A 26,979-nucleotide genomic window follows, 5' to 3' on the forward strand; every position below is an offset into this window, starting at 1 on the left:
GGAGGAAGGGAAGGAGGGAGGGAGGGAGGGACATCTACATGACCAGGTGTGGCAGTTCATATCTGTCATATCTCAGCATTTTCAAGATGCAGGTAGGTGGAAACATCAAGATTTTAGAGCCAGCCTCAGTTACATAGCGAGTTCAAAACCAGCCAGGGCTACTTCATTCTGTCTCCAAAAAAAGAAAAAAAAAGGAAAAAAAGTTGAAACAGAGAAAAGACTCATTGTGATACAGCATCCTTAAGCTCCTTCTGTGAAAGTGAGGGAGAGGAACTTCTACACAATTATCACAAAGTCACACTGACAAAATCATGAAATGACTCACAACATTACTTTAACCCATCCAAGTGTCCTTAATAGGGAGACAGGTTGCAAAGACACACCTGCACGCCGCAGGGCCCTGCAGGCCAGGGGACAGTGCTTGCAGAGTGTGCAAGGCCCTGAGTGGCACGGGCTGGACACTGGGTAAAGGAGGCCAGCAGACGGCAGGCTGTAAAGAGAAACGGACGGGGAGCCAGGCAGGCCCACACACCTCTAGTCTTACACTCCTGGAGTCTGAGGCGGGAGGACTGTGAATCCAGCCCAGCTGGGCAGCTAAGCAAGACTCTCTATTGGGGGTGGGGGGAAGGGATATGGAGAATCTCTACACGCTGACAGAATGCAGTGAATCTGGGAGCACCAACAGAGTGGACCAGAGGGATTCCCACAGCTCCCTTTTTACCAGGGTGGGACGGAGGTGGCGGCAGGGGTGGGGGTGGGGTGGGGTGAGGGAGAGAGATCTGTTAAATGAAGAAAACCAAGGCCAGGGTGATATAATCCTGGCAGGACGCTAAGGCAGGAGGACCACATCGAGCTGGATGCCCACGTGAAGACAGGAAAAAGGACAAACCAAAAGCTTTTTTGTTTTGTTTTGTTTTGTTTGGTTTTTCGAGACAGGGTTTCTCTGTGTAGCTTTGCGCCTTTCCTGGAACTCACTCGGTAGCCCAGGCTGGCCTCGAACTCACAGAGCTCTACCTGCTTCTGCCTCCCAGCTAAAGGTGTGCTAACATTCTGAGCCACGTGTGAAAGTATGTCTGTCACTCTCACACACTGCTTAGAGTCAGGGCCATAGCCACATCTCTACCCTAAAGGCCTAAGAAGCCTTCTAGGGGCTAACCTTGTCTCTCTCTGGCTGCTTTACAGTCAGCTGACCCCACCCTGCACACCCCTTTCTCAAAGTCTGTTTCTTCTCTTGCCCGTAGAGATCTAGTGCTTTCCTCCATAGTGAGGCCTTCCCCACTCCAAATTTACACACACACACCCTGTGCACCTCCAACGTGTTCCTTTCAGCTACGCTACTGACCACCTCCATGCCCCGTGTCTGTTCATCAAGCCAAGGGGCATGGCCACCAGACATGACCACCTCCATGCTCCTTGGACCAGAAAGGAAGACACTTTCCACTCTTTTTCTGGATGATACATCAAGAACCATCAAAACTTTCCTTCCTCTTTGGTTTACTCTTTAATTTTCTGGGTTTTGTTTTGTCTTGAGTATATATTCCTATTTCTCTTTTCTACTATTTTTAAATTAGTAAAAATGATGTTCAGCTGACCATCAGTATCAGAGATTGGCCCCAGGGCCCCCTTCATATCAAAATTCAGTCTCTGGCCGGTTGGTGGCACACGCCCTTAATCCCAGCACTTGGGAGATAGAGGCAGATGGACCTCTGTGAGTTCCCAGCCAGCCTGGTCTACAGAGTGAGTTCCAGGACACCCAGGACTGTTACACAGAGAAACCGTCTCGGAAAAAAAAATCAAAGAAACAAAATTCAGTCCCTTATTTAAAACAGCACTGTTTGGCCAGACCTCGTTGCACAGCATTTTAATCCCACTCAAAACAAACAACAACAACAACAAAACAGTACTGTAGGGCTGGGGACAGAGCTCAGTTGGCACTCAGTCCTTTAATATTCACAAAGCCCCAGCTCCATCCCCAGGATCACATAAACCAGTGGTATAAAATTCAAGGTCATCCTCCATACATAGTGAGTTGGGAAGTCAGCCTGGGCCAGGAGACCTTGCCACAAACAACAGAGCAGTGTTCATATGAAACCACACACCCTCTGGCACATTTTTTAGAAACTCTCCTTTCCTGGCTGGCTGGAGATGGAACCCAGGCCCCCCTGTATGCCAGGCAAGTGCTCTACCACTGAGCTACATCCCAGTCCTTTTTGCTGTTAAGACTTTGAGAGAGGCTCTCACCAAGTTGCCCAGGCTGCCAGTAAACTCATTCTGCAGTCCTGGCAAGGACTAGAACTTTGAGATCCTCCTGCCTCAGTCTCTTCAGTAGCTGAAATTACAGGTCTGTGCCATCAAGCCTGGTTTAAATCATCTCCAGAAGACTTAAAATACCTAAGGCAATATAAATACTATGTAAAGGTTGTTACATTGTATCGTTTAGGGGCTAATGTTTTAAAAAAAAGTCTACATATGGTCAGGGAATCCACACGTGACCTTCTGGATACAAAGGGCTGACTGTCAACAACAAACTATTTTCTTTTTTGTTTGTTTTTGTTTTTGAAGACAGGGTTTCTCTGTATATCCCTGGCTGTCCTGGAACTCACAGAGATCCGCCTGCCTCTGCCTCCCGAGTGCTGAGATGAAAAGCGTGGGCCACCGCCACCCGGCCATAAACTATTTTCTATTTTTCTGTTTTTCTCTTAATAAATGCTGGGGGGGGGGGTCTGTCTATTTTTCTCCTTCCTTTCTTTTTTCCTACAGCTGCAAATCATTTCCTTATGTAAATGTAATTACTGATTTCAGCCAGGCTTCCGACTTTAGAATAGTTGGGGTGCTTGCAGTCTGGCTGGCTATCTGAACCATTAACAAATTATCTGACTCCCCCTCGCTCGCTGCGCGCTCAGCAGTGAGCTGCTCCTCCCACCAGAAGTACAAGAACTCCTCTGTTACCCTAACGAGTGGATCTCCTCCGAGTGGTTTGTTTTCCCCCTCCCCATTCATTCAACGACCGTCAACTGAGCAACTCCCGTGTGTGATGGGATGGGAGCTGTGCTGGAAGCAGGCACTGACGGAGACACACCCACACAAGAGTTCAGGGTCAGCGACATCCTCAGACAGCGCACAAATAAAACCCAAATAACAAACCCGACCACGCGTGGTGCAGAGAGGGAAAAGCGCCGGGACCCGGGGGAGCCTTCAGCAGGAGGACCTGGGGCGGGGAGGAGGGCGGGAAACAGGGGGTCCGTGGGGGAGGTGACGTGGGGGTGCCGAGCCCCCCGACCCCAAGGATGAAAGGGAGTTAGGCAGGCCGAGGATGGCTCACTGCACGTTCCGGGGGGATGGCGGGGGGGAGCCCGTGCAAAGGCCCCGAGGAGGAAGGCACATGGCCATTCTGGGGAAGTCAAGGGTCGGTTGCAGCTGCGTGCGGAGCGGAGGGGGAGCCAAGGCGCAGACCCGCGGCGGCGGTGGCGGCGGCGGAGGCCCGCGGGCCAGGCGTCCGCGGGGGCCACGTTGGAACTTTGGCCGCGGGGAACTTGGTGGCTAAGGAAGGGTCCCCAGCAGGGGTGGGGGGAGAACGAGAGGGCCCGCGCCCCCGCTGCTCCCGGCCCGGCCCGCCGCTCGCGCCCCGGCAGCGCCCCGGCGGCAGCGCCCCTCCTCCCCGCGCCCCAGGCCCTCACGCCGCCCGCCGCCCGCTCACCGCGGCTCCGGCCTCCGTCCCCCTCGCGCCCCCTCAGCAGCGCCGCTCCGCAGACGCTGCCGCCGCCGCCATCTTCCGCCCGCCGCCGTAACACAGCGCAGGCGCTGCACTAGCAGGGCCGCCGGGAAATGGAGTCCCGCACCGCGGCCCGTCCCCGCCCCTACGGCGTGCCGCGTCGGCAGCCGCCCGCCCTCCCCGGGTGTCCACCGGGGCGGCCGCCATTTCCGGCCCTCGAGCGCCATGCCTCTTGGGAAATGTAGTCCGTGGCGCGCGGGCGCCGGACGGAAATGAGAACGGAGGCTTCTGGGAAATGGAGTTCCCGGAGGCCCCCCCCCCCACTTCCCTAGACGGCAAGCTGACGTTAGACCGGGGAGCGCTGTGAGCGGAGCTCCTGGGTCTTGGAGGAGATCTGGTGCCTTAATGGGGTCTGAGCAGAAGGCCTGAGCCTTTCCACCGCTGGCCCTGACCCCGTACGCAGCTTTGCGGCATTTGCAGTCGTCGAAAGCCTCAGTCTTCCCGTCTGTCCAATGGGAATGTGGTTTCAAGCATCGCTGCGGGATATTTACGGTGTCATACATGGACTGATGGAGTCCTGAACGCTGTCAGCCTCCTCTCCTTCGTGGAGGGCACGAGGGGCTCTGGCGTTTCCCTCTCTTTGGTGGAGATGATGAAACACCTCGAGGCGGAAAGGTTCCCCAGCCCTCGCCCCCGTTGTGGCTCTAGGGCCCTTGGGATCAGCAGTGTGTGGTCCTGCACTCCACTCCCGGTAGCTCCCCCCTCGCTTCAACCATCGCTCGCTCCCAGGTGCCAGGACCGAGGCTGCGGGTGCCTAAGGTTTGTCTCCTTGCGATCCCGCAGGGGGCGCCCCGATCCGAGCGCACCGCCCTGGGGGAGGTGGGAGGGGAGCCCGGGGCGGGCCAGGGCGGGGGTGTCCCGGCTATAAAAAGTGAGTGCCTCCCGAGGCGCCTGGGCCAGCGGGACTCCCGGGCTGCGAGCCTCAGTGCCTGCCGAGTGGCCGGAGGAGCGCTCGGTTCCCCCGGGGGGCCGCAGCCTGGGCGTGTCGGGGCGCAGGCCCGGGGGATGCTGGGCTCGGTGAAGATGGAGGCCCACGACCTGGCCGAGTGGAGCTACTACCCGGAGGCGGGCGAGGTGTGTCCTCGGGGATGGCGGAGCGGGAAACGGGGGGCAGGTGTGGAGCTGCGGGCTGAGATGCAAACGGGGGCGGCGGTGGTGCGGGCCCAGGTGGGAGCCAAAGGCTTGGGGACACAAACACCAGGTGTGGGAGTCAGTCGGGGACAGGGGCACGAGACTTGGGAGAGCGATTCAGACCAGCACGGTCCAGGCGATGCTTTGCTTCCAAGCGAGGAAAATGTTAGCAAGAAAACCTCGAGGAGGCCGCACTTGAAAGGTGTTGGGACCCTGCTTCATTCAAGTGAACAAATCGGAGATGGAAAACCGGAGCTCTGGGATAGGGGGTTCGAACTGGAGGACCTCAAGAGACGAGGTTCAAAGTAGAGAGGACGGGTTGGGAGCTCCCACTATGGGAAGTCTGTGGTGGAAGGACAAGGACGGGGTGGGGGGGGCTTTGGGCAGTTGGGATCAGAATCGGGGTTCGGGGATAAGGATCAGCTGGGGAGCTGAGGTAGGGGCCGAGACGGGTAAGCGGGATCCTTTTGAGGAACCCACCGTAACAGGTGGCTTAGGTGGACTAGCCCTCAGATGACGTCAGCCTTGGGAGATCAAAAGACATATGGGCCTCCACACCTATGTGTAGAAGTCGGTCTTCACCCCACATCCTTACCCCGGCCCTCAGCAGGACCTCCCTTCAGACAGTGCACGATCTAGTCATTGCTAGATTTACCTCTGTTCCTTCAGCCTGACAAACAGAAAGTCCCTCTTCACGTCTAACTCCTGTTTGTCCTGTTGCAAGGGACCCGTGCTTTGTTCACCGGCCCTGTAGTCCGTATTGTGAGGTTCTGGGCCCATAGGTTCCTGACCCAGGAGACTGAATGAAGGTGGACACGTGTGAGATTGGAGTGGCCGGGCTCACCACCAGTTGATTTAGTAATTGAGGGAGGTGGCTAGGCTCAGTATTTCCAAGTTGTGGGGTTGGACTCCTGGATCCCTAGGGGTTATGGGGCTCGGACTTGGCCAGGCGCCCGGGAGGGGCCTGTCCTAGGTCTGGGGAGGTGTAGGGGAGAGGCAGAGCTGACAGGGAAGGTATTGGGAGTGTGGGGAGGTGGGAAGGGAGGGGGCCGGAGGTGTTGGTGATATTACGGGGAAGGCAGAGGCCAAGGTGTTACGTGGAGGCTCTCAGGTAGTTGGGAGTTGGATCACTGGGTTTAAGAGTCAATTCCAAATTGGTCCTGGGGATACAGCCAAAGAAGTTCGTTTGGGGGGGGGTCCTAGGGAGGAGAGGCTGAAGTTTGGGGGTAGTGTGTGAATGCCCCCCCCCAGTTGAGGAGGCAGTGAATGTGGAGACTGACAGAGACTGACAGACCAGCTGTGGTTCTGCACGTGTGTGTAAACCTAGCACTTGGGAAGCCGAGGCAGGAGGATGACAAGTTTGAGGTCAGCTACACAGCGGGTTCCAGGCCAGCTTGACCTACAGAATGAGACCTTAGGGGAAGGGGAGTCAGGCGAGGGCCAGCCTAGATGTAATTTTGGAAGAGTTAAAGTAAGGAGAGACTGGATGGTTTGGAGCTGCAGGTGAAGGTACCCCCCCCCCCCCGCAGCCAGGCACCACTCACTCGGTACCGATACCAGAGTGCAGCACTCAGCAGGAAAGCCCACCTCTCTCCAAGCTCTTGAGAACAATGGTGGGCTGCATTCCAGTGGGACTAAGGACAGGCAAGACCCCGCCCCCCAACTAATGGCCTCTGGGGGGGTGGGTGATGAAGTTGATATCTCCTGTCCTACTCGGTGGCATCCTGGGGTACACCCATGGCACCTTAGGCGTCAGCTGTCCCGACAGCTCCCCCTGCCCCCATTTTAGAGATGAACTGTAGGGCACCGTGCAGGGTGCTGGGGTCCTCAGGTGGGTCTGGAACTGGAAGCGTCACCAGGCTTCCTTTCGGCTGCCTAGCACACCCTTCTTCAGAAACAATAAGGAAATGAAAAGGAAGAAATTGAAGCCTCCCAGGTGGGGATGCAGGTCCCCTGAGGGCTTCCCCCCACTCTCAGCCGCACCCTGAGTGGGGGAGATCCGGTTCAGACCCGGACCTCAGGGGTTCATCCCAGCTATGGGGCGTGGGAAAGCCCAGGGTGGATTAGAGCAGCTGGAGTGCTTGAGGTCAGACCTCAAGAAGGACTTCCGGGTGGGTGGGGAGCCAGAAAAGGAAGGCCCTGCTGTCCCAGGGTTGGAGAAGGAGAGTGAGGTGTGAAGGGATGAAGAGACTCTGGATCCCCCTGAGGCCATCACTTTTCCCTTCGGAGGGGAGGGGCAGAAGCAGCCAACCAGGGTGGGAGGACCAGAGTGTGGAGGAGGGTAGGAAACAGGCTCCTGGAGAGAGAGGGTGATGCAGAGGAGCGTTACCAAGCTATGTATACTGCACACGGAGGGAGGAGGGGGAGGAAGGGGGCAAGGAGGGGAGACTGAGGCAAGAGATGAGGTGGTGAGTGACAGGCGCTGGGTGGGAGAGGGAAGAGAAGGATGGGGAGATGGACGCTGGATGGGGTGCGGAGCTTCTGGGGTGGAGCTGGAGGGACACTCACTGCGGATGGGAACTGGCCTGTGCAGGGGCCAGGGGTGGTGGTAAACACCTTTAATCCCTGCGCGAGGGAGGGGGAGGCAGGAGAATTGCCACACACCTGAGGGCAGCCAGGGCCGTACAGCAAGATCCTGTGTCAGAAAGAGGGAGGGAGAGGGGAGGAAGGAGAGGCGTGAAAGCTGTAGGAGCTGCCCGCAGAGCCCTGTGTGCCCGAGGCTCAGGCATTCAAGGCTATCCTTGTCCATCTAGCAAGAGCTTCCTGTGGGGGCTGAAAAGAGAGGGAGATGGCTCAACAGTTAAGAGTGCCATACCGCTCTCGCAGAGGACCTGAGTTCGATTCCCAGCATCCTCCTTAGGCAGCGGACAACTGCCTGTGACTCCCGATCCAAGGGATCTGACAGCCTTGTCTGGCCTCCCCCAGCACCCACACTCACTTGCACATACCCACACACAGACACCTACACAGAATGAAAAAGAAAGAAAGAAGAGAAAAGAAGCCGGGCGGTGGTGGCACACACCTTTAATCCCAGCACTCGGGAGGCAGAGCCAGGTGGATCTCTGTGAGTTCAAGGCCAGCCTGGGCTACCAAGTGAGTTCCAGGAAAAGGTGCAAAGCTACACAGAGAAACCCTGTCTCGAAAAACCAAAAAAAAAAAAAAAAAAAAAAAAAAAAAAAGAAGAAGAAGAAGAGAAAAGAAAAAAAGCTGCCCGGGGCTGTATCGGTCGCTCAAATGTTAGCCTGGTGCACAGACAGCCCTGGCTTTGATGCCCGGCATATCAACCAGGTGGCTGCCCATGCTTGTAGTCTCAGCTCTTGGGAGGTAGAGGCAGAGGAGAAATCAGGAGTTCGAGGTTACTCTAGGTTAGTTCAAGGCTAGCCTGGGCTACGTGACACTTGTCAAAGTGAGGAAGGGAGGAGGGAGGGAGAAAAGAGCTACCTGGAGAGGCGGGAGGAGGGAGGCACAGGGACTTGTCACCTGTCCCTGACTCCCTAAGCTGTTCTGACAGGTCTCTTTGTTCTCTGGACCTCGAGTCCAGCTAACGCTCATGGTGTCAGAGAACCAGAAACCCGGTGGTTTCCACTCAATCAACACCGAGTCTAAGGTCCCTTCCATGGCCATGAGATCCCAGCCGGGAGAGGAGAGGGTGGTCAGGCATATGGAAGACTGGAGGAGAGAGGACGGAGGACAGAGGGTAGGCAGGATGGTATATCTAGAAAGAGAAGGACCATCCAACATGCTTAGCGTTTTCCCTGCTCTTCGGGATCACTGACTTTCTGCTAGACTGTTGGCTCCACAGGGTGGGCATTTCTGACTGTCCTGGCTGGTCCAGGACACCAGTCAGGCCCAGGTTCTAGACTACCCAGTTTCTTCCTCTTCCTTTCGGTGTGGCCCTCACCCACTGACAACTTCTCTGGGCTATAGCTGACTCAGCTGTAAAATGGGCATCAAAACAACTCTTAAGCAAGGAGTGTGGCTCAGTGGTAGAGCCCCTGCCTAGAATCCCCCAGTGAGGGGCTGGGGTGTGGCTCAGTGGTAGAGCCCCTGCCTAGAATCCCCCAGTGAGGGGCTGGGGTGTGGCTCAGTGGTAGAGCCCCTGCCTAGAATCCCCCAGTGAGGGGCTGGGGGTGTGGCTCAGTGGTGGAGCCCCTGCCTAGAATCCCCCAGTGAGGGGCTGGGGTGTGGCTCAGTGGTGGAGCCCCTGCCTAGACTCCTCCAGTGAGGGGCTGGGGTGTGGCTCAGTGGTAGGGTCTCTGCCTAGTATGTGTGATTCTGGGATTCAAGTCTCTGCACCAACCATAGAACATGATGATATCACAGTAATAATAGCACACATACACATATGTTGGTAAGGATTAGAGACAACACCTGTGAAATGCTTAGGTCAGTTCCTGGCACAGTGTAGATGGTGAACAAATACCTGTTAAAGCTGGGTATGGTGGTACCTACCTGTAATCCCAGCACCAGGGAGGCTGAGGCTGCTGCGGAGGGAGTTAGAGGGCAGCAGCGGCTGCAGAGCAAGACTCTGCCTTAAAAAAGAGGAATCAGCCGGGCGGTGGTGGTGCACACCTTTAACCCCAGCCCTCGGGAGGCAGAGCCAGGCAGATCTCTGTGAGTTCAAGGCCAGCCTGGGTTACGAAGTGAGTTCCAGGAAAGGCGCAAAGCTACACAGAGAAACCCTGTCTCGGAAAAAAAAAAAAAAAAAAAAAAAAAAAAGAGGAATCAAACAGAAACCTCTAGACTGGCTGAACAACAAAAAAGATGCTGATTTGTTATCAGAAAAAGCATTTCAATATAGAACCCAGGCTTTTCTTCAGTGCACATTGATCTTCCTGCCTTGGCCCCGAGTGCCAGCATCACTGGTGTGAGCCACCAGCGTGAGACTGCCTGTGATTCTGGAAAACACACCAGTGTGTGCCGTATCTCGCTGAGCTAAGGGCACATGTGAACGTTTTTTGAAAATGGGGTGCACTTGTAAATTTTTTTCAAATTCATTTATTTATATAAGTAGAAGTGTGTGTGTTTGGACATGCATGAGTGTGTTTCTGCATGAGTGTGCAAGAGCGCGTGTGTTTGTGCGTGCGTGTGTGTGAATATGCGTGTGTGTGTGTTTCTGTATGTGTTTGTGCATGCATGTGTGTGAATATGCATGTGTGTGTTTCTGTGTGTGTTTGTGCATGCATGTGTGTGAATATGCATGTGTGTGTGTTTCTGTGTGTGTTTGCGCATGCATGAATATGTTTCTGTATGTGTGTGTGTCCTGCACACACACACACACACACACACACACACACACACACACACACACACCATTGGAGAGAAAACTACTTTCAGGAAATGGAGATCTGACACCCTCTCTGGCCTCCTTGACCACCAGGCACTCATGTGATATACATCCATCCATCCAAGCAAGCAAAGCAATCATATCCGTAAAATAAATTTTAAAAAAGGAACAAGAAAAAATGGAAAACCGCTTATTTGTTACATAAATCAATTTTCAGCTGACTTGGCTAATTTTGATTGATTTCTCAATTTTACTGTGCTCAGGACCTCTTTTCTTTTTTCTTTTTTAGGGTGGTCTCTCAGTATGAAACCCTGGCTAATCTGATAGTTGCTGTGTAGACCAGGCTGGCCTTGATTGCCTGTGTCTGCCTCCTGAGTGGCAGGTACCACTGTGCCCAACAAGGAGACATTTAAAACCTATTTTTATGTTTGAAAGATAATTTTTAGTATGTATATGTGTGTGGTTATGTGCCCTTGAGAGCAAGTGCTCAAGGCCAGAGGTGTCAGACCCTCTAGGGCTAGAATTATAGGCAGTTATGGGGCACCCAATGTGGGTACTGGGAACTGAACTCCTGACCTCGGGAAGGGCAGGATTTGCTCTTAACCACTGAGCCCTCTCTCCAGCCCTCAAACTTCTCTACGCTATTAAAAAACTGTTGAAGCGAGGTGCATGCCTTTAATCCCAGCACTCAGGAGGCAGAGCCAGGAGGATCTCTGTGAGTTCGAGGCCAGCCTGGGTTACTGAGTGAGTTCCAGGACAGCCCCCAAAACTTTGTCTCGAAAAACTGGGGGAAAAAAGTAAATAAAATAAAAGGATAGATAGATAGATAGATGGATAGATAGATAGATACTGAAGACCCCAAACAATTTCCTGGTTTTGTTTTTTAGAGTCTTTTGCTAGATGGCCTCCTGCCCCTCTTCCCCACTTGCTAGGATCGCAGGCCTGTGCTACCAGGCCTGCTCCAGTTCCATAGATCTGGGGTATGTCCACTGATAATTGTATTCAAAAGTGAGACTTTAAAAAAGATTAAAATTTAAAAATAGGCATGAATGTAAAACTGTATTTATTTACACTTATTTATTATTAGTGTGTGTGTGTGTGTGTGTGTGTGTGTGTGTGTGTGTGTGTGTGTGACCACACAAATGTCGTGGTCATGGTACATATGTGGAGGTCTGAGGACAACTTTCAGGAATTGACTCTCTCATTCCACCATGTAGGTCCTGAGGATTGAACTCGTGCTGTTAGGCTTGGGGGCAAGCGCCTTTACTCACTGAGCCATTTGCTGGCCCCTAATTTAATTTAGTTTTATTTTTTGGGGGGGGTGTATTTATTTTATTATTTTATTTTTTTGAGACAGGGTTTCTCTGTGTAGCCCTGGCTATTTTGGAACCCACTCTGTAGAGGAGGCTGGCCTTGAACTCACAGAGATCCACTCTGCCTCTTGAGTGCTGGGATTAAATGTGTGTGCCACCCACACCACTACCCAGCCCTAATTTAGTTTAAAATAACGGTCGTGTGTTAGTATAACTAAGGGGTTTCAGATACTGTTTAAAAAGAATAGTAAGCTTTAGAACAGGGTTAGCTACACAGTGAGGTTCTGTCTCAAAGATAAATAAATAAATAAATAAATAAATAAATAAATAAATAAATAAATAAAATTTAGTGAGAAGAGAGACACTATCTTCTTCTTCCACACAGCTGGCAAGATGTGAGAGTACATTCTAGACCTTTGGTCTATTGCAAGAGCAGATGTCACAGATCAATGAAAAGCTCATTATACACTCATATGAAAGAGGGTACAAAAGGTGGACGAAACTTTTCTTTTTTGACTTACTAGAGAGTGAATCCAGGACCCCCTGTATGCTAGGTAAGTAGTCTACCATTGAGCCACACCCCCAGCCCCTCACTGGGGGATTCTAGGCAGGGGCTCTACCACTGAGCCACACCCCCAGCCCCTCACTGGGGGATTCTAGGCAGGGGCTCTACCACTGAGCCACACCCCAGCCCCTCACTGGGGGATTCTAGGCAGGTGCTCTACCACTGAGCCACACCCCCAGCCCCTCACTGGGGGATTCTAGGCAGGGGCTCTACCACTGAGCCACACCCCCAGCCCCTCACTGGGGGGATTCTGGGCAGGGGCTCTACCACTGAGCCACACCCCCAGCCCTTCTTTTTATTGTTTATTTTGAGGCAATATCAAGCCAGTATCAGCCAGTAAGTTGTCCAGGCTGTTCTGGAAGTCTCTCTGAAGCCCAGGCTGGTCCTAAATTTGGGATCATTAGCCTCCCAAGTAGCTGGGATGACAGGCCTGTACCGCCATGCCTGGTAGAACTGATACTTCACTGTGATTTTGAAAATGGACTTGAGCGGGCTTAGCCAGGTGTGGTGGCGCACTCAGCACTCAGGAGGCAGAGGCAGATGGATCTCTTTAAGTTCGAAGCCAGCCCATTCTACACAGTGAGACCGTGTCTCTAAGCCACAAACATAAAACAGGAAAATGGCCTTGACCTGGTGGATTCCTGAAAACAGTTTGAGAGACTCCCCCAGGATATTTCAGACCACCTACACTTCAAAAACCCGCGTTCAAACTTGACCTTGAATGTATGGCTTAGGGGGTACAACCCTGGAGTGAAAACGGGGGGACGTGATCTGGGGAGGCAGCTGCCTCCAGAGAGAGGCAATGATGGAAGGGACTCACAGACAAGGCAAGACCGGGCAGTGAGCTGGGCATGATGGCCCACACCTGCATTCCCAGCAATCGGGAGGCGGAGTCGGGAGGATCAGGAATTCAAAGTCATCCTTGGTTGCAGAGTGAGGCTGGTTAGGGCTGTGTGAATCTGTCTTCAAACACCCGTGAGTGGATCCGTATTCCAGAGCCCCTGGGCCGAGCAGGAGGGTGAAAATCCACTGATGGATCTCTGTTCCTTTCTCCGCAGGTGTACTCTCCGGTGACTCCCGTGCCCACCATGGCCCCTCTCAACTCCTACATGACCTTGAACCCTCTCAGCTCTCCCTACCCTCCAGGAGGGCTTCAGGCCTCCCCACTGCCTACAGGACCCCTGGCACCCCCAGCCCCCACAGCGCCCCTGGGGCCCACCTTCCCGGGCCTGGGTGCGGGCGGCAACGGTGGTGGAAGCAGTACTTCCGGGTATGGCGCCCCAGGGCCCGGGCTGGCCCACGGAAAGGAGATGGCAAAGGGGTACCGGCGGCCGCTGGCCCACGCCAAGCCACCATATTCCTACATCTCTCTCATCACCATGGCCATCCAGCAGGCGCCAGGCAAGATGCTGACCCTGAGCGAGATCTACCAGTGGATCATGGACCTCTTCCCATACTACCGGGAGAACCAGCAGCGCTGGCAGAACTCCATCCGGCACTCGCTGTCCTTCAATGACTGCTTTGTCAAGGTGGCGCGCTCCCCAGACAAGCCGGGCAAGGGCTCCTACTGGGCCCTACACCCCAGCTCCGGGAACATGTTTGAGAACGGCTGCTACCTTCGTCGTCAGAAACGCTTCAAGCTGGAGGAGAAGGTCAAGAAAGGAAACGGAGCTGCATCTACCCCCAGGAGTGGAGCGGTGGGGCCGGCCACCTCCGCCGCGACTGCAGCCGCGGCCACAGCGGTCACATCCCAGGCTCAGCCCCAGCCTGCGCCCCCTGAGCCCGAGGCCCAGAGCGGGGAGGATGTGGGGGGTCTGGACTGCGCCTCCCCTTCTTCCTCCACGCCCTATTTCACTGGCCTGGAGCTCCCCGGGGAACTGAAGTTGGACGCCCCCTACAACTTCAACCACCCTTTCTCTATCAACAACCTGATGTCAGAACAGACACCAGCCCCTTCCAAACTGGACATGGGGTTTGGGGGCTACGGGGCCGAGAGCGGGGACCCAGGGGTCTACTACCAGAGCCTCTACTCCCGCTCCCTGCTTAATGCGTCCTAGCGCGGTCACTGGGAGCACGGTGATGGGGTCAGCTGGGACGGACACCAGGTTCTGGGCCCCGGTCACACTCTGCTTGTCCCGCTGATTAACATCTTATTTGGTCTAGAACTGTGATGACCCATCGGCTGCTGTGGTAACTGCCACGGACCCCCTGGTGGGCCGCGGGGGGTGGTGGCGTGAAGGTCTCTGTGCTGGGTGTATGGTGAAAGCTCCAGATGGAGTGAGGCCACTGGCTGGCCCGCGGAGGCATGGCCATGCTGGGTGACATCTTGTTTGGACCTTTGGAGGCTGCGATGGACATCTTGATTGATCTTTCGGCCCACTGTCCCCTGGGATCACTTTTTTTTGGGGGGGGGGGCAGACTTCTGGGTACAAGAGATGCCAGGTTGGCCACCATATCGATCACACGATGTCTTTTTTGACACACTGGATGCACGGAGGGGCCACCCCACTGGCAAGGTGACGCACCGTGATGGTCACCACAGGCCTGCCATCACCATCTCCTTGGTGGGGGTTGGGTGAGGGGTGGAGGTGAGGAGACCCTGTGATTTTTCTCTGAGGCTCGCCCCCACCCTGGCCGCGAGAAAGGTCTGGTATGGGTGTGGGGAACTCTTTACAGAGGTCAAGTTCTTGCCTGGGACTTGGGATACTGGCTGCGTCTGACCATTAAAAAGGCACCTTCTCGGTCTCTGAGTGTCTCTTTTCCTCGGTGGACCCTGTGGGGCTCAGACACCTCAATTTGTGTTCCCCTGTGATCTTCCCTGGCCGGAGAGCTGGTGGCCTCTGTGGGGGGAAGGGCTGGGGGAAAGCAGCCATGTGACCTTTGTCTCTTTACTGTCCCTGACCCCAAGGACAGTTTGTTCATAGATAGCAGCCCCCGCAGAAGTGGAGCCAGAGGGGAGGTGGCTTGCAAGTGACCAAGGCCATCACCCCACCCCCACTTCGCAGACACACGTACACACACACACACACACACACACACACACACACACACACACACACCTGAAGCCCTGAGGCTCCTTATTTTTCCCTATTTCTGAAAAAGGGTCTCATACTCTAGTCCGGGGTGCTGAAACTCTGCCCTCCACGGGCCAGGATCCCAGGCGTGCACACCTGGTTAACACTGATTTATTCTGGTGTATTCGGCGGTGCTGGGCATGGGACCCAGCGCCTGGAACAAGCCGGGCAGGCACTCACCTACTGAGCTAGGTCCACACCGTCATTCTCGGTCGCCCGCACTCTGGCTGGCCACCCCTTGGCTCTCTCCTTCTCTGGCCTCCCTCCCTCTCCCGGTTCAGAGTTTCCGCCTCTACCTGCCGCCTGGCAGGCAGGCGGGTCCCTCTATTTCTGTCGCAGTCCCGCCTCGCCCGCCCGGGCTGCATGTCACCCCCCCGCCCCCTGCCTTGCTGGCTCCCAGTTGACAGCGGTCCCACCAGCCTGGCTGTCCTGGGGAATTCCTCCCGGTTCCTGGAAAAAACAACTGGGGCCGAGAGAAAGGCCCTCAGTCTCCCCGGGCCCCGGCCCCCCCCCCCCCGGGGGCTGGGGGTCGCCGGCCCGAGGCAGGAAGCCCTGCGGTTTCTGGCTTCTCCCCGGCGGCCTCCGGATCTGGCCCCCGCCCCCCGGCCAACAGCCCAAATATTATTCCGCAGGAGGAGTCGGTGGCGGCGGGAGGAGGCCCGGGTTGAAAGAGGCTTTCAAGGCAGCCAGGCCTGGGGCTTCCTGTCCCCAGGCTCGGGCCTCAGGCTGCCCCATTGGGGACCTCAGGTGGCCTGAGAGGGGGCTGTTGTTGTAGGGTCCATAGGGGAGGGTGGGGCCATCCGTCGGGGTGTCTGGTGGCCACCAGCTCGCCTGGCCTCGCCTGGCGTGGGCAGGTGTGACCCCCCACCCCAGGGACAGCCGGCTGGTGTCCAACGTGGAAAAGTACCACCGGCAGACGTGGGACGCCAGAGATGAGGGATGGGTCGGGAATGGGGACAGGAGGGCATGCGGACTTGGGGAGGGCTGGGTAGTGGGGCTGGAGGGACATAGTCTAAGGAAAAGCCCTGGGGCTGGGAAACTGAGGCTAGGGGGCGGGAGGGGGTGTGTGGGGGGTCCCTGCTTGGGTGCAGGGCTCTATAAACACGGGACACTTTGCGATAATGGCCATGGAAGTGGCCCACACCTGTGGTTCTCAGCACTCAAAAGAGGTAGAGAGGCAGGAGGGTTACTCGTTTGGGGCTAACCTAGGCTACATATGAGTCTATGTCTCTTAAGAAAAAAAACAACAACTTGACAAGTAATGAGTCATTTGAATAATCCTTTTTTTCTAGGGCCCCTCACTTTATTATGGGCAAAAGCTGAGGTAGAAAGGTGTCTTGACTTGATCAAGGTCCGACAGCTAATGATTGGGGTCCTAGGCAGGCCATCTGGCCTAGACTCAGTGCCCTGGACCTCCACTGTTCTAGAGGACACCCTCCACGTCCTGCCTCAACTGGGTATGGCAGAAGCCTCACAGACAGAGGCCAGCTGTGGGTTGTTCTTGGGTGTGTGAGCGTGTGTGTGTGTGTGTGTGTGTGTGTGTGTGTGTGTGTGTGTGTGTGTTCAGATCCTGTTTGTCGTACAGCTCTTTGTATTTCTTGGTACCATTTTGACGTGGCTTCTCCGTTGTTCTGTGACGAGTCTTTTAGCATGCTGGTGTGTGTGCTTCTGCCTGTCTCTTGGGTGCCTGTCACAGGGCCTACCCATAAAAACGCCTTTACCTGCCACTCTCTTCCCCTGGGTCCCGGTCCTTCAGACCTGTCACGGCCGACCTGCCTATATCGGTCACTGTGCGTCACTGTGTCTGTCCACGAATGTGTCACCATCTACCCTGGTGCCAGTGTGTGTGTTACTCACCACTCAGGCCACAGGTGGGCGTGTCGGGTCCGCTGGTGCCAGGACTGCGGCTCGGCCCTGCCTACCCTGGCTGCTGTGGTCCAGGCTGGACGCCTGTTTGCCATGCCTGCCTCAGGTAAACACGAGGATCCGGAGGCCCGGGGCCCTCCCTCACCTCTGCTCCTTCAAGCTGCACCCGGCCCAGCTGGACCACAGCCCGCTGACATGCCCCCAGCTTCCCCGCACCCACAGCCCCCAGCTTTGGCCTTAGCCTGGTCTCTGCCTCTCTGTCTGTCTGTCTTTCTCTCTCTAGAGCAGATGTCCTCAACCTTCCTGAAGCTGAGACTCTTTAATACGGTTCCTCATGTGGTGGTGACCGCCAACCATAAAGTTATTTTCGCTGCTACTTCAGAACTGTAATTTTGCTACATGTGAGTCTATGTCTCTTAAGAAAAATGAACGTAACATAATTGTATGAATTGTAATGTAAGTATCTGGTATGCGTATGTTTTTAGGTGATCCCTGTGAAAAGGTTCCATCCCAAAGGGGTCATGACTCACAGGTTGAGAACTACCCCTCTAGGGTCTCATGTAGCTTAGGCTGGCCTGGAGTTAGTTCACTGTGTAGCCGGGATAACCTTGGACTCCTTCCTCTTCCTTCTACGGCCATAATGCTGGAGCGTTGCGGGCGCGGGCCACCGTGCCCAGCTTAGGAGGTGTTGGGTATTGAACCCGGAGCTTCTTACACACTAGTCGAACACTCTGCCAAGGGAACTGCATGCCTAGCCTGGTTTTTACTTTTCTTTATCTTTTTTTTTTTTTTTTTTAATGGATTGGGGATGTTTTGTTTGTTTGAGATATGTAGCCCAGGCTGGTCTCAGACTCCGTTTGCAGCCCAGGAGGACCGGGAACTCACTCCTTCTGACTTCACTACCCAGGTGCTGGGGTTACAGGTCACCACACCCGTGGCTCCCAGTATTTTAATCTCTTACTTTCTTTCTGTACCTACGTCCTTTCGCCTGAGTCCCCGCGGCTCCGACTTTCCCTGCCAAAACCCTCTTCTCCATCCTTTTTCTTCTTGCCGGCCCAGTTTGTTTCTCGGATTAGTCTCCAACTTCAGAATCGGCTACTCTGTCACTTTCCGAGTCTGGGCTCTCAAGCTGCTCTTCCCCGTGGAAGCTTCTCCGTCCTTAGTTCAAGTCTTGGCCACAGCGGCGGGCTCTGCGGTGCCCTGGCCCTGTGGGGACAGAGCGGCCCCCGGCCTCTGCCCCAGCCCGCTGGTATATATAAAAAGGTATATGCACATCTTATTTATATCTGCATGGGGGCAGGAGGGGCAGACACTGGGGCCTTTGTGTAGCGACTGCCCGCCGCCCGCCTGCTCGGCAGGCGCTCCTCTCCCTTCGTCCCTGCCACCCGCCCCACTCACTGCCGCCCTCCCCCCCACACACACAAAGGTTCCTGTGGGGCTTGCCAGCTTCCTCTGCCCGAGGTGTGAGTGGGCAGGGCACAGGGAGGCAGACGGGGGACCCAGAATTATTTTTTTCCAGGGCCTGGGAGGCTTGTGGGGAAGGTTCTGGAAAGAATAGGACTTCACCACATTGCTGTCTGCTGTCTGCATCCATTGTCCCTGGTTGTCCCTCGGTCCTTAGGTGGCCTCCCCCTTTGTGGGGGTCTCTGAGTCGGCCTGTCCGTCCACTTGCTCTGGCTCATGGGTGCTTCTGTGAGGAACCAAGCAGCTTACTACCTCAGGGCCTTTGCACATGTCAGCCGCACGGACTTCTCTAGGCTTGCTCCTTCTTTTCCTTTATTTCTCAATGAACCTGTTCTAAAAATATCAACCTTCGATCCCTTTGCCTGACCCGTCTTTTCCGGTGACTTAAGCTCCCAGGGCTGATGTTTTAAGGGTCTGTGTCTCTCATTTGAATGGTAGTTTCTGGGGACAGAAGCTGCATTCACGGTCCTGTTTCATTCCAAACTGCAATGCCTGACCCAGGACTTGTCACACAATGGTGGCTGAGATGTTTTTTTACTGAGGGTAAGGATCCCGTTTATTTGTGCCCTGGGCTGGGTGATGCTGTGGGCGTATCGGTAACCAAGGCAGCCCTGGCCTTCCCCTCGGGGCTCACAGTCCGGTGGTGAAAATGGACAAGGCTGGGGTGAAGGAGTCCAGGGGACTGTGGGAACCCAGAAATGACCTTTCATGCAGCCTGGGAGACAGGGAGGCTTCCCGGATGGTGACAAGTGAGCTGAGCTGGACGGTTAAGGAAGAACTAGCCAGACTGTTTTCACCATGTCGGGAGGCAATCAAGGATCCAGGACAGGCCTGGCCTTGTCCTTCATCCAGAGGTCTTCGGCTTTTTCTGGAAACTTCCTATTTTGAGCAAGTCTGAGGTCTTAGTGTTGCTACCTGCTTTTTGTTCTCTTCTCCTTTGCTGGCGTTCTGAGATGGGACTCTTCTCATGCAGCCCAGGCTGGCCTAGAACTTGTGTTGGTATTTGTGCCTCAGGATCCCGAGTGCTGGGATTATGGGTAGCATCCTGCATCCCATCCCATCCTCACAGCTTCCAAGGCTGTTATGGGCATCTCTGTGCGTCCGCCTTTCTCAGCCTTTCTGGACAACTCTCCATTAAACTCATTTCTCTGTTTTCCTCATTTTGTTTGCTTGTTTCCTTTTTTTCTTTTTCTTTTTGGTTTCTTGAGACAGGGTTTCTGTGTAGCCCTGGCTGTCCTGGAACTAGTTCTGAAGTCCAGGCTGGCCTTGAACTCAGAGATCTGCTTGCCTCTGTCTCCCAAGTGCTGGGATTAAAGGTGTGTGCCACCCCCCACCCCCGCCACTCTTTTAATCCGTTTTTACCTTATGTTTGAGGTTCTCTTCCCCACTCATGTCTCTGGCTCAATGAATTAAAAAAAAAAAATGTGGTGTTGGGATGGAACCCATGGTCTCCCAGATGCTTAGGCAGAGACTCTGCCACTGAGCAAAAGCTTCCCAGCCCCTCGCTGGAGGATTCTAGGCAGGTGCCACCGAGCCACGCCCCCAACTCATCACTGGTGGATCTTAGGCAATCCCTCTACCACTGAGCCACACCCCAGCCCCTCACTGGGGGATTCTAGGCAGGGGCTCTACCACTGAGCCACACCCCCAGTCCCTCACTGGGGGATTCTAGGCAATCCCTCTACCACTGAGCCACACCCCAGCCCCTCACTGGGGGATTCTAGGCAGGGGCTCTACCACTGAGCCACACCCCAGCCCCTCACTGGGGGATTCTAGACAGGGGCTCTACCACTGAGCCACACCCCCAGCCCCTCACTGGGGGATTCTAGGCAGGGGCTCTACCACTGAGCCACACCCCCAGCCCCTCACTGGGGGATTCTAGGCAGGGGCTCTACCACTGAGCCACACCCCCAGCCCCTCACTGGGGGATTCTAGGCAGGGGCTCCACCACTGAGCCACACCACCAGCCCTTACCAACAGGCCCCTTGCTCCTGTCTTCCTCACCTCTTGTTTCCCACAAGTTTTCTAGATCTTTCTGCAGCATTTTCCTCATTCTGTCTTCTCCCTGGTCCCCAAACAAATCCCAAATCCCTCCACCCTTACCCCACCTGGGCACTGGGGGAAGGGGAACTGACCCAGCCCCCACACCCACACAGGTCAGGCTGTCTGTTCTGTTAATAGTTAACTCAACCTCTATCTAAAATACACAGCAGCCAGGCTGGGGGTGACTCCCTGCCCCCCACCCACCTACCAGCTGCTCTTAAAGGACCAGGTGTCTTCCACAGCTGTGAGCCCTTCCTGGAGCAGAGTGGCCAGGTGTGGGGAGGCCTCTGTCCCTGAGGACTCAGGGGGAGGGTGAAAGCCCCACTACTTGGGGCTGCAGCCCTGGATCAATCAGGGAGGCTTCTGAAGGAGGCGCTCCGACCGGCACCACCCCTGCTTATCACCTGGTGTATTTAATCAGGGGTGGTTTTCCCAGCCCTGCCCTGAGCCCCAGGCTGGTAGTGCCGGGGTTGCCTGAGCACTTGATGCTCCCCCCTGATGTGGGGAGGACGGAACCCTGAGCCCTTGATGCTCCCCCCTGATGTGGGGAGGACGGAACCCGAGTCCAAGACTCAGGATATGCAGATACCCGGGGCGGTTTGTCTCCGGGTGAATGTGGGGCACCCAGGCAGTACACAGAAGGGCATCTGACGATTCTTCAGGTTAGGGAGCACCAGCGAGGGAGATCGGGAGCACCCTTGGGTCTCAGAGATGAGCAGTGTGCAGCAGCAGGACACAGCCCTGCCCTGACTCACTGCGCATCCCATCCACTGTCCCTTTGGTTCAGCACTCCAACCCTTCCTGTAAACTCCAAGTCAGGGTCGCAGTAGGAACCCGGCAGGACTCCTGGTGCCGCCCCCTCTTTTTAACCCCTGTTTTGCCACAATCTACCTAGGCCCTAGACCCCGCCCCGTGACGCCAGTGAGCAGGAAATCCTGGTTAATGATCAGTCACCCAGGACAGGTGCGGGACAAGGCCGCGCACACATCAGAAGCAGCCGCGGCGGGTGGAAGCCTTTCACTTAGCTCCTGGGGTGTTCTGAGGTGGCCGCCACTGTTCCCTTATGAAGGACGTACGCCCAGTTCAGGTTTCTCAGGTGTGTCCATCCCTCGGGCACCATCTGAAGCAAGAAATCATACCCTTCCACGTATTCTGTTTACCGGGAAGGTAAGACTTACTTTTTCCGTGGGCAGTTCCCTTAGAAATATACCTTCAAATAAACTGCCCTAGGAAGCCTCCCCGCTCCCTCTCCCTCTGATGGTCTCCACGTTTAGCGTATCGGCCAGCTATAGCGCGTCCCTGTTCCCCGGCTTGTCTGTGGTCCCCAAGCAGGAGTCAAACCATGTCAACCACAGTTCCATCGTCTGCAAAACCGACCTCGACTACACCTTTTAATAAGAGCACAGCAAACGTACACTACAAACAGCCGCACGCTGGACAAAGGGCGCCACCTAGTGGTCACATCGTAGAAGTCCTCTCTCGCGCAGGACACGTCCAGTCCTGAAGGGGGCGCGACATCTCACACAACTAAAGGGACCAAGGGGAGGGGGGGAAAAAAAAAACCAACCCATCTTTAGGTTTATTGGAGGAAGAGGGTGGGAGAGGGGACAATAAAATGCTTTTGCTTCGTTTATAAAGAGCGAGTCCTCAGGAGGTCCCTTCTCAAGGACAAGTGGGGTACCTCTCCCCCAACTACCAACAGCAGAAAAGCCAAGCCAAGAAAGGAGAAGGAAATCGGAGGGGCCCAGGAACTCCAAACACCAGCTCTGACAGGGGCCACAAGCTCTCCCCCCACCCACAATGTATCTACCCCAGGGGATCCATCCGGACGGGGAAAAGGATATATACACAGGTTAGGGTGGTACTGGGTCGGGTGGGGTAGGGAATAATTTATCCGCAGCTGCGGTGGGTGGTCAAGGGGGAGGGGGGAGGAGCCTGGTGGCACTGGCGGTCTAGGGGTCCCTTTCTTTCTTGACCTTGATGTCTCCAGCAAGGATGGTAGCGATCTCGCCCTGCATGAAGGCCCAGGGGACCGAGGAACCCACCAGCGGACACTTGTCTCCACTGGGGCAGTACACCTCTCCAGCGGGGCCCTGCGCCTTGATGAACTCTCGGGAGCAAGGAAAGCAGAACTTGTGTCCGGGTACCGAGGGACACTGCACGAAGTGGGTGTCTTCCAGCCTCTCTCTGCACAGGGTACAGCACAAGGGGGCTCCAGGGGTCGCCCCTGTGCCGCTACCACCCCCGCTGACAGCTTCAGCACCGGCCGTGGGGCTGACTTCTGCCTCTCCATTGCGCGCCACCAAGCGATGCTGGGTTGGTGGTTGGGTGGTGGAGGAGGCCGCTGGGCTGGCGCCCCCGGTGCGCACGGGGCCGCCACCCCCACCAGGGTCCTTGGGTGAGTGGCCCAGGGCCTCGGCCACATTCTTGAGGGCAGCGATGGGCGAGGGCACACCGGGTGTGTCTGTCGAGTACGGGCCACCCGGTGCCACCCAGTGCCGCTGCTGCTGCTCCTCCGTAGTCATCTTCCCACCCGACTCGCCCTCGGGCTCAGGGGATGCCTTGCGCCGGCGTGGCGTGGGCGCCAGGTTCCGGGACGGGGCTCGCGGTGGTGGGCCACACAGAGCGGCTTGGACCGGTTCTGGGTACTGCTGGGGCAGGGCCTCCGCAGGGGCAGGCTCTCGGAAGCTGCGGACCCCGTCGGTAAGCAGCTCTCCCAACTGGCGCCATTCCCCTGAGCCGTGGCGGCGTTCGTACTCGAGGTACTTGAAGCCCGATGAGGCCAGGGCCTTGCCCGGCTCTCGCAGGGCATCATGAAACATCTGGCGGGCGACCGCAAGGACCCCCGCGTACACATTGCCGGAGCCACAGGGGTATTCGGTGAAGAGCTTCAGCTCGAACTCGTAGCCGGGAGGGCGGGCGGTGGCATCGAAGGCGAACACCCTGCCCACCAGCCCGTGGTCCTTCTTGAAGCGGACATTGAAAGGGGCACAGGCGGACAGCGCCAGTAGCTGCTCGCGCACAGCCTTGGGACGCCCGTGCCACTCCTCCGCCCGGCCCCGCATGGCCTCGTTCAGTTCTGCCAAGCAGTCCGCATTCCTCTGCTGCTTCTCCTTCTCGAAATCGGAGCCGAACAGGGGACGAGCGGGGCTTAAGCCAGGTGCCAGCGTCAGGGCTCGGCCTCCGAGGCCAGACACTGCAGCTGCCAGCAGCCCGGGGGGCATCAGGCTGGGGATGGAGCCAAGCAAAGCCCTGCGCGCCCCTTCTGCCACGGCCTCCTCGCGGCCCAGCCCGTTGGCCAGCCGGGACCCCAGGGTGTACTCCAAAGCCGGCGAAGGCAGCGCCAGGCGGGTGGATGAAGTGGCCCTGTCATAGCGGTCCGGGCCCGAGACGCTCCCTCCGGTCCCCGATGGCTGCGCCTGGGCCTGCGGGGGTGGCAACTGGGAGCCCTGCGAGCCCGCGGAGGCCAGGTCCTTGGAGGTCGGGTGCTTGAGGGCCGGGGGTCCCGGCGAGCGGCCCTCGGGGAGCACGTGGCTGCGCTTGAGCTGGCGGGCGGCGTCGATGAGCAGCTCGATGCGGTCCGCGCCCTCGAAATTCACGCACCCGCGGCACACGGCCTCGCTGAAGTCCCACACCATGGCCCACGGCATCTTGGGCAGGTCGCACAGGTAGCACCACTGGCGGCGGGACGCTTGCACGGACGCCATGGCGCCCCCCGGAGCGCCGCCCCGGTGCCCCCCGCGGTGGCCCCCGCCGCCCACGTTCGCTCCGCCGGGCCCGGGGACGGGCGCGCGGCGAGCCACTCAGTCCAGCCTCGGGCTCGGCCTCCCCGCCGGATTCAGGCCCGGCCCCCTTCCCCGCCCCCTGGGCCCTCGGCCTTTTTTTTTTTTTTTTTTCTTCTCTCCTTTCCTCTCCTGCTCACTCCCGCCTCCCGTGGAAAAGGCAAGCCACGAGCACGCACGTCGGCGCCCCCGTCCGGTGCGCGCGGTGCGCCGCGGTGCACAGCTCCAGCGCTTCGATGGGGCCTCGGGCGCCGCCGCCGCCTCCGCCGCCGCCCCGGGCTCCCGCCGCTCGCGCCGCCGCCGCCGCCGCCGCCGCCGCCGCTGCAACGGCCGCCTCCACCTCCTTCTTCTGCCCCAGAGGCCGCTTCGCAGGGAAAGTTACATAACGCGCGGGCAAAGCCTTCTGGGAAATGTAGTCCCGCCGGGGCTGCTTCTTAAAGGGGACTGACTGGGCAGAAAGCAGTGGCGGGAAGAGTGGGCGCGCGCGCGGGCCTCTGCGCGTGCTTCGGTCTTCGCCGGGCCTCGCCGTGATCAGTCGGGGTTCGCCCACGGGGTCCAGGGGAACGGATCATGGGTTCACAAACGCTTGGGGCGGACGAGTTCTGGGCATGCCACTGTTGCCCCTTCTTTTTTGAGACCTGGATGTATTCTTTAGCTTAGGCTGGCCTAGAAGGCTAGCCTTTGTGGCCTAGGCTGGCTTCAGACTTGCTGCAATCCTCCTGCTCCAGACTCCCTAGTGCTGGGATTACAGTCCTGAGACACCATGCCCAGAATCCGGCAAAGCATACATGCTCTGATTTGCTGAGCAGTTTTAGAGAACAGTCTTGCCCTCTCTGAGAATCCCGCCCCTTCAAGAAGGGCCAATGACGGGTTAGGGAGGCAGCAGCTTTTTGAGATGGGGCGGAGAGGTTCTGATTGGATGATTGCAAGGGGACGGGAGGCAAGCAGGCAACTGTCTTGGAGAGGGGTGTCTACTTGGCACTTCATCCTCCCCCGGAGCCCTTAGGTACTAGCCTCAAGGCAGGCCCACGGGCAACAGGATGAGGACAGAGAGGACTGAAAGCTGCAGAGCCAGGGCCTCGTCTGTTACAGGAGGTGCACCGAGCGCCTGCCCATTCTGCTCCCACTGTGCACGCGCTTTGGTCTCCAAAGGGTAACACAGTCGGCTTCTCAGCGCCCCCCCAATCACACTACAATTCCCAAAATGCTCTGCGAGACGGACGAAATGACGCACTTCCTCTGCGAGACTGGGGGAGGCCTTCCAGATTCTTGCCCCCCCCTTCCTTGCTTCGCTAGAGAATTTTTTTTCCCCCCCTTCATTCTTTCTTTCTTTGCGTAGGGGTGCGGGGGCTCTTTTGCTCTCGGATTTGGATTGAGGGAGCCAGGCGCAGGTTGCTCGGGAGGGCAGCGCCAGACGCTCAAATGCCCAATGAGCTGGTGGGCCCAGTCTGCCTATGGGTACCCCATGTTTTCTCTCCCAGATTATGGGGGAGAAGCGATGTATGTCGTCGGGTCTTAGCTCACATCAGCCTTTTCCCTTCACTCGGCCTGGGTCCCCGCCGATGCTCCCCCCAAATACCTGAATGTCCCGTCGGTTTGCATTCATCTGGGTTTGCACTCTGGAGGCTGCCTGCTTTCCCACCCCCCACCCCCTTCAGGGTTGTCACAGCAGCCCTGGCTTTCTGCAAATTCAGCGTCACAATTTTACCTACCACCTGCACTACTATTTTAACACTTTTCTCCCTTAAACGAATTGCCTATTTTTGTCGTTTCCTAGGAGATACTATGTTCACAACCATTGGTTTCGTGTACTACTGTTTATTTACTTTCGCTTGCTTATTCTTGGTGCTGGGATGGAATCCAGGGCCTTATGCTAAGTGCTCTGCCGCGAGGATGTACTATCAACCCGTATTTTGTGTTTTGAGACTGGGTCTTACTACGTGGCCCAGGCTGGCGTGAAGCATTGGGTCCTTCTGCCGCAACCTCCTTAGGGCTGAGATTTCAAAAATACATAACCATGGCTGGATTTTTTTCCCCCCTTAAAACATGCTTTGCAGGCCAGGCGGTGGTGGTGCACTCATTTAATTGCAGTATTCCGGAGGCAGAGGCAGGTGGATCTCTGTGAGTTCGAGGCCACAGAGAGAGTCTACAGAGGGAGTTCAAGGCTCACAGCCAGGGTCACGTAGAGAAACCTTGTCTCCAAAAACCAAACCAAACCCAAACAGACCAGCCTTGAACTCACGGGCAATCCTGTGTCAGCCTCCCTGTTACTGGAATTGCATGTGTGAGCCAGGATCTCCTGCTAAAAATTCTTAAAAACCGCTTAATAAAACCCTGTATTTTATTCTGTATATTTCTTGGGAGTCTGACCCTCAAGCAATTTACTGTCCTTACCCAAGTTACCCACCCAAGTTCCTTTATCAAACTGCTCTCTTAACACAGGCCCACATGGACTCTAAATCTAGTGTGTGTGTGTGTGTGTTTAATACAGGGTTTCGTTATGTTGTCTAGGCTGGCCTCAAACTCAAGATTTCTTGCCCTCAGCCACCTTGAGTAGCTGGGATCACAACCTTCACTCTGGGCTTCCACACCAGGGTTAGTTAAGGCTTTGAGAGAGGCAAATTCGGGAGGTGTGGCCTCTGGGAGGGTAGGGCCTTCCAGGAGAGGATGAAGCAGTCCCAA

At 56.3% G+C, this 26,979-nt stretch overlaps 3 protein-coding genes across 3 annotated transcripts in view; 1 reads left to right on the forward strand and 2 right to left on the reverse strand.

Moving 5' to 3' along the window:
* Sympk (symplekin) overlaps positions 1–3,823 on the reverse strand; it is a 31,991-nt gene extending 28,168 nt beyond the window's left edge. The window contains exon 1 of the mRNA XM_028856167.2: positions 3,698–3,823. The gene's annotated coding sequence lies outside the window, so the exon portion shown is untranslated. The remainder of the gene's footprint in view (positions 1–3,697) is intronic.
* Positions 3,824–4,677: 854 nt separating this feature from the next.
* Foxa3 (forkhead box A3) lies at positions 4,678–14,813 on the forward strand. Its single transcript, XM_028856181.2, has 2 exons — positions 4,678–4,846; positions 13,127–14,813. Exons 1-2 carry the CDS (start codon positions 4,778–4,780, stop codon positions 14,123–14,125), a joined length of 1,068 nt encoding a protein of 355 aa, XP_028712014.1. The 5' UTR covers positions 4,678–4,777; the 3' UTR covers positions 14,126–14,813.
* Positions 14,814–21,873: 7,060 nt separating this feature from the next.
* Irf2bp1 (interferon regulatory factor 2 binding protein 1) lies at positions 21,874–24,642 on the reverse strand. The gene has a single exon (XM_028856174.2). It carries the CDS (start codon positions 24,220–24,222, stop codon positions 22,468–22,470), a length of 1,755 nt encoding a protein of 584 aa, XP_028712007.1. The 5' UTR covers positions 24,223–24,642; the 3' UTR covers positions 21,874–22,467.
* Between the last annotated feature and the right edge of the window lie 2,337 nt (positions 24,643–26,979).

This window comes from Peromyscus leucopus, chromosome 1, assembly GCF_004664715.2.
Source record: "Peromyscus leucopus breed LL Stock chromosome 1, UCI_PerLeu_2.1, whole genome shotgun sequence".
Classification (NCBI taxonomy): Eukaryota; Metazoa; Chordata; class Mammalia; order Rodentia; family Cricetidae; genus Peromyscus; species Peromyscus leucopus.

What these genes read in the sequence shown, in the direction of transcription:
- Foxa3 (XM_028856181.2), top strand. Translation starts at nt 4,778, where the DNA reads ATGCTGGGCTCGGTGAAGATGGAGGCCCACGACCTGGCCGAGTGGAGC. An exon ending in ACTACCCGGAGGCGGGCGAG is followed by an intron (nt 4,847 to 13,126) that starts GTGTGTCCTCGG and finishes CTTTCTCCGCAG; the next exon opens with GTGTACTCTCCGGTGACTCC.
- Irf2bp1 (XM_028856174.2), bottom strand. Translation starts at nt 24,222, where the DNA reads ATGGCGTCCGTGCAAGCGTCCCGCCGCCAGTGGTGCTACCTGTGCGAC.